Source organism: Propithecus coquereli, unplaced genomic scaffold (assembly GCF_000956105.1).
Source record: "Propithecus coquereli isolate 6110/MARCELLA unplaced genomic scaffold, Pcoq_1.0 Scaffold349, whole genome shotgun sequence".
NCBI classification, from domain to species: domain Eukaryota; kingdom Metazoa; phylum Chordata; class Mammalia; order Primates; family Indriidae; genus Propithecus; species Propithecus coquereli.
The window spans coordinates 75,456-81,998 of NW_012149163.1; the positions used below are offsets into that span (position 1 = coordinate 75,456).

Below are 6,543 nucleotides of genomic sequence, written 5' to 3' on the forward strand. Positions count from 1 at the left end.
GGTTTTATTACAAAACAAGCAACAAAACAGTTTTAGAAAATTATTTTTTGCTACATACCAATTAGGAGATCACGTAAAAGGAGAAGCGTAACAGTTTCCATGCACTCAGCTCGGCGCTGACGGCGAGCGCGGCGCACAGCTGAAACACGCTGGCTCACAGCACACAGCCGTGCCGCCGCAGCAGCCGAGGGCCAGAGGTCGAACGGTATGTTTTCGCCAGACATTCGCTTTATGCGATCTCTACCTAGCACGAATGACTGTGATTGACTGCTGCAGGCAGTAACAAAGAGAGGAAAAGGAACTCTGGGAAAAAAGGGATGTTGACAGACAAGATTTAATAAACCTGTCCATTTCTGACATGTTCAGAGCTTAGCCGGCTTGGGAAACTCAATTTCCAAAATGGTGTTACGTTCCTATGCCTCTTTCTCTGGTGAACACCGAACACAAACCTATCAAATCCCACTGCTCAACTACTGAATCTGCTATTTATGGGGTCCTTTGAGCCCATCTCAGAGCAGACAGGAAAGAAAGAAAAACAAACTTTTGCTTCAAGTAGACGAAGAAGCTGGACCTTAACACTATTTTCTTTTTCTTGGCAGGTCAGAATTCTATGAAGAAATAGATGTGTAATTCCAATAGTTTGACCTGAGGTCAATCTCCACCATGTATGCCTCGGTTTTCCTTACGATGTCTCACAATGCAAAAGGCCAAACTCTTTTTACTAACCCTCAGCTGACCTTGAGTAAGCAAGTCCATCAAAGCTTTCAAGAATAATGGATGGTAAGTAGCTCAGCTGTAAGGAACGACCACTTGACATGCTGTTCCACGTAACAGGTCAAGACCACTTCCAAAGCCTTATGGAAAGAGCACAAATCAGGGAAGGTCTTTATTCCACAGAGAAAATGTAGTACCTTTTTCAGTTCCTGTTCTAAAAACTCAGATTTATTCCAGAGCCTATGTAACTCAACCACTAACCTATACTGCATCCCCACCCTATATTTTCCATTTGGTTCCATTTTATACATTTAAAAGTAAATGCTTTGGTCAAATATGCAACATCTTTGGTTCACATTAAAAGATTACAGTGTAAAACCGGCTAGAAGGTAAGAAATATGGACAGAAAAGGAATTCTGAAATACGATTTGGGAATGAGAATGCTTTTTGTTTTCACTGAAGATATTTATATTTATCTGATATTGGAACTACATGAATAATATTATAACTTGGAATTCCCAAGTATTTGCTAATTAGAGTCCTTGTTGTCACTTTATCAAGATAATACAATCTGGATTGTAAGTGTGTTTATTTAACACATTCCCAAAAGAGACCTTGCTGAATAAGAAACTTATCAGCTCATTGCAATGGCCAATTAATTAGCAGTAGTAATCTAGCAGAGAGTTTATAAAAGAGAGCAAGAAATGGGTAGACTGTCACAATTTAAACACCAGAAGATGACATCTTTTCCATAGGTCTGGAAATGTTTAAAGAGATGTCAGGGTGCAGGCTAGTGGCACAAAGGATAGTGTATCTAACTGTGGATCAGAAGAGATCTCAGTTCCTAATTTACTTTCATTAGTTCTATATCACATATTTGGCCCTTTCCTTGACTAGCCAAAGAATTTTCTTGAGGAAAATTTGAAGAGGAAACCAGAGGTCAGGAGCTATAAGAATTTGGAATGGCCTCTTTAAAGTAGGACTTAAAGTACGCTGTAAACCCGATCACTCATAAATAATAATTCTTAAACAAAAGATTTCTGGGGACAAAAGTATACGAGAATTTACAGAAGGGGCAGTGGGGAGAAGAGAGAGAAAGGAGGAGAGATCCAGTCATAGATTTCTTTTTTTATACCAGAACCAACAGGCCAAACTTAAGAGGAGGACAGCTACAGTGCAGTGCAGTGAGAAAAAATTCTCAGTGTCACACAGACTTCAGGGAAACTTCACTGCCTTAAAGAAACACGATTCCTCTTAAGTCACTAAGGATGTTCTCATCAAGTGTTTTCAGCTCTATATTAGATTTGGACATAAGAAGGGGTGGGGATTTACTCAGGTAAAAATGCTTGTTAGTCTCTTCCCCTAGTCACTAATTTTTATTTTTAAAATATAATTAATTTGATCTACCTGATAAAAGTTAAAGATAGAAATGAGCTAAGTTCTCTCTTCCTTTAGGGGAACCTAGTAAGTTCTTGGTGGCAATTCACCACATAAATTGGATGGACAAATTCTCCCAGGGATACTTCTTGTCAAATGGAAAAACGTATGCCCCAAAATGTGGGTGGGAAACCCAATCTTCTATGCTCTTCTGAGACATCCCTAGCCAGCAACTCGTAACCCTAAATCAATGTTTCCATGCCCAGTTTCTTTTTCATTAAAAATATAAATCTCTCAAGATTATCTTTGTATCTCTTCACTGTTAAGTACATGGAACCTCATCACATTAAAGGGTTTGATCATGCAAGTACACAGGGCTTCACTCAGAGGGCAATGCAAAGAATAAAAAGAAAGCGAGTCTGCCAGGGCATACAATGCACAGCACTTAAATTTAGCCCAATGCAGGCCCATTCAAAAGGAGCTGTGGGGCAAGGATTCGAGATACTGCCTTTGCCAAAACAGAACTTTTCTCCTGTCTGGAAAACATGGATCACAAAAGCTTAGCTGGATGAACTGGAATCCATCTCGTTTCAGCACCTACTTTGAAGCTCATCTAAAACTTCGAAAGAGATTGATGTTAACACACAAGTGAATTATCACTGATCAACCCTCCACGCATTCCAAATAATGCCATATCAAGGGAAATGTCTGTTCTGTACTCAACAGTCATAACATTTAACACTGATAAACCCACCCTTGGGGTCTGACACAGAAACTGGGTGGGTAGGTCTGTCACCCACATCTATAGCATTTGGGGTCAAAAGCATCCAGAAGAGAATAAGAGTAATTCCCAAAACTCACTGATACGCTGTTGGTATAGCTGGATTATTCCCCACACCTTACAAGAGGTCCCTATACGTTCCCTACGAGGACTCCCCAGCGCGCCTGTCCTGGCAGACACTGAGGGCCACCTCCAGGCCCCGCATCTTAACACCACTGTGTCCCAGTCGAGCCCTCCCACTTCGCAAGCCTCAGTCAATAAACAGGAATCAGATAAAACCAGATCAGTGGGCTAGGATTTGTGCCTGGACCGAAAACAAAATGAAGAGACTAAAACAAGGACAAGGGAATAAATCTTGGTCGGGGTGAAACTGGACTCCCAGCCTCCTCTGGAGAAGAGTTGCTAAAAAAACCCCTCACCGGGAAGACCTTGGAAGAATCAAGCAAGAGTTTACTATATACTCTTGTTTATGGACTGGACAGTATACTCTCCACTGAGTCTGCCTACAGGTCTAACCTAGTGATTTCCCAAAATTAAATACACTCTGCGTTGATATTACCAAAAAAAACAAAAAAAAAAAAGGCCAGCTGGATGGGCCCCTGCCTCCCACAGAGCATCCACAGGAATACGAGTGACATAAAGGCCTGTGACTGTCCGCCAACAAGGAGAGAAACTGAGTCACGGCCTCCTTCTCTCGAGTCCTCTCCCTCCCTCCCATGGCACTATGCTTCATCACACATCAGAGGTCCGTATGTTTTCGTCGTCAAGGTTGAACACAAAAGGTTTCTCCTTAGGGTGCTGGGGTTCCGATCTGTGCCTGATCCGGGAAGGCGGCAACACCCCGGCAGTACTGCTCTCCCCAAGTCGAGGCGTGAACAAAGTGTCCTCCGGAGTCTCTTCAGCGGGAAGCAGCTTCTCCCTGGCCTGAGGAACAGGTGTCCAGGGCTGCCAGGAGGAGGCCACGGAGGGGGCTTTGCAGAGGGCTTTCTTTTCGTCCACCGGTAGCCGCCCCCTGCACAAGAACGAGTTGGGCCCACCTGAGAGACTGGAGCTTCCAGGTCGAGTCAAAGAAATGGATCTAGAAAAGGACATTTCCTACAAAAATCAAAGGGAAGAAAAAGACAGAGGCAAGTTAGGGCTCCTCCTGGCGATGTTTATCCCCAAGTCCCAGGAAGAGCACCCACCCCGGATCACCACCTCCCAGGTCCAGAAACACTTGTCTACAAAAATCAAATACGGTCAACGGCATTCACCCCAGATTTGTCAAGGTCTGCCTGGCAGGGAGACTTGTAGGATGTATCACATATTCCATTTCTCTATCCAACCCTACCTCACCTCCTCCAACAACCAAAAAAAGAAAAAGAAAAATCTGTACCCAAATTAGTAGAAAGAGAAAAACAAGACTGCCTGGGCTTCAGCTGCATTTAGGGACCAGGCGGCTTGCTTACATCACCAAATAAAACATGCCTACTCAAGGAGAATTCGTCTCTGAGTTGACACTGTGCAACAGAACGGAAATGACTTACTCTGGGGTGGCACTTGAGGGCCTGGACAGCTGCCCCGATCTCCTTAATCCAGCTGTGCATGTCTTCTGGACTGTCCGCCTGCAAAACATCCAGGGCACTTACAGAGATGTTTTGGACACTATGATTTCAGCTTTCAAGTCTCTGACTCAATTTTAAGTTCATAAAAATCACACCATTAGAGGTGGAAGGGATCTCGGAAATCATCTAGTCTGGGAGCGTTCAGACTTTTGAGGACATTTTTCTCGTGCAGTATTTTATCTGACAACCAATAAATGAAACAATTCAAAGTGGAGCCGCTCTGAAGGGAGACCCAGGCTGTGGGGAAGGGGAGAGCTTAGAGCTTAGAGCCCTGTCCCTTGCTGAAGTCCCTCTCTCCCTCCAGAAAACAAATGACCTGGTCTAGCTCCCCATTATACAGAAAAGGAAAATGAGGCCCAGAAAGCCAGAGCTCAAGGTTCATGGCTGGTTGAGATGCCCCCCTGACTCCCAATGTGGCCACATCTTTCCACTCTAACTATCTGAGCAGAATCATCCCACTTTCAATTCCAGCCCATGAAAACCAAATCTGTCTGCAGATCCTCCAAGATATGCATTATCCTGTGTACTATCTCCAGAAACGGGGCTTTTCTCAAAGCACAAGCTACCCGACAATCTCTATCCAGGCCTGAAGAGTTGCTGCATGCTTAACAAGACGTAGGACAAAGCTAAGGAGTTTAAAAAGTGTTATGATTTTCCCCCAGACACAACCTACCAACCCCAGAAGGGGGCAGCAGCAGCTCTGTGAAAAAAGGGAGGAAAACAAAGCCGCCCGCCGCTGCTGCAGGTGGAGCCTCCCCGGTGCTTTCCACTTCACAGGGGTTGAGCTCATGTGACTGCGTCAGGTGCCAGGCACAGAGACCCGGACCAAGACTGAATCCTGGACCTCCAGAAATGTACAGTTGTCACCTCCCTCTGTGCCCCTGCATCATCCGCTAATAGTCCCACCCAAATACACAAACACGCGTTTGTGTGCATGTGCAGACTTCTATGCAAACACCACACACCAGCCCCCAAAGTTCTCCACATCTTCCCCTCACATTCCCGTCCCCAAAAATGACTCCTTTTCTTTGCATTGTCAGGATAAAACGTGAGCAGTAAAAAAAATTCTCAAACTTGCATCCGTACCCCTTCCTGTCACCCCAAAACAAACCCTCTTTGGTTAGGTGTAGGCAGGAGACGCTTGCATGGAAAACGGTTTCATAGGGTGAACACCTCTCTAACATGTGCTACGCCTGCAAATTTACTTGCACTCTCTCTCTCCCCTTGACTTTTCCCAGTTATTTAACAATCTGGTTTCCCAAGAAAAAGATAAATCCATCCGTGGGCCAAAAAAGATAGCCAGGGTAAGGTCTCCAAGGTCCTTCCAGAAGGTTCTTTACTAATGTCAGGGCTGGCCTGTTCTGCAAGTATAACTATCGAGAGAATTAAATGAGCTCAATTAATTAAAGCTGTTTAAATAGTGTCTGACACAAAGAAGGGGGTCTGTACATATTAGATATTATCGTTATTTTTATTATATGGGGGAAGCAAATGAAGCCTTAAATGCCACCATTACAGACATGTGCATTGCCCTCTCCCTGAGACTTTTTTCTAGTTTCCTCATCTTCAATCTGCAGATAATTTCTACTTCCAAGGATCAAATTATCAGGATCAAATAATGTCACGTATTTGGAGGCAGGGAAAGGGTTATTTTGAATTCGAATGAGATGGAGGTAACTGTCCATTAGGAGAAAAACATTTATGAGAGGTTGCCCTCCTAGGGAAACAAACGATGGTTTGGGAGTGGCAGGTAGAATAGAGAGGGAATGACAGGGACATGAGCGGAGGAAGAAACAGTCTCCCAGGTCACGTGCGAGAGCTGACATTTCCATTCAACAGACGGGAACATCCAACCATGACAATCCAATAACCAGTTTCCAGGGCTGGTAAACCATTTCTGGATTCCTTCCTCTGCTCTGGCAAAATGCCTCCCACCATGTCAAACGCTACCCCCACAGGCCAAGGCCACCTACCTGGCTGTGCTTTGAGGTGGTACCTCCCCCACAAACGCACATCCTCTCCAGGTACCATCACACAATAAGCCCAGGTGTCTTAGCAAGAAATCAC

The 6,543-nt window shown here is 44.4% G+C and overlaps 1 protein-coding gene across 1 annotated transcript in view; it reads right to left on the reverse strand.

The window, feature by feature from the left end:
* Window positions 1-3,098: 3,098 nt before the first annotated feature.
* Window positions 3,099-6,543, reverse strand: part of PLEKHA2 (pleckstrin homology domain containing, family A (phosphoinositide binding specific) member 2) — a 43,145-nt gene continuing 39,700 nt past the window's right edge. The window contains exons 10-11 of the mRNA XM_012651084.1: window positions 4,399-4,476; window positions 3,099-3,967 (exon numbers count right to left, since the gene is read on the reverse strand). Coding sequence (XP_012506538.1) covers window positions 3,605-3,967; window positions 4,399-4,476 — 441 coding nt within the window. The 3' untranslated portion in view covers window positions 3,099-3,604. The remainder of the gene's footprint in view (window positions 3,968-4,398; window positions 4,477-6,543) is intronic.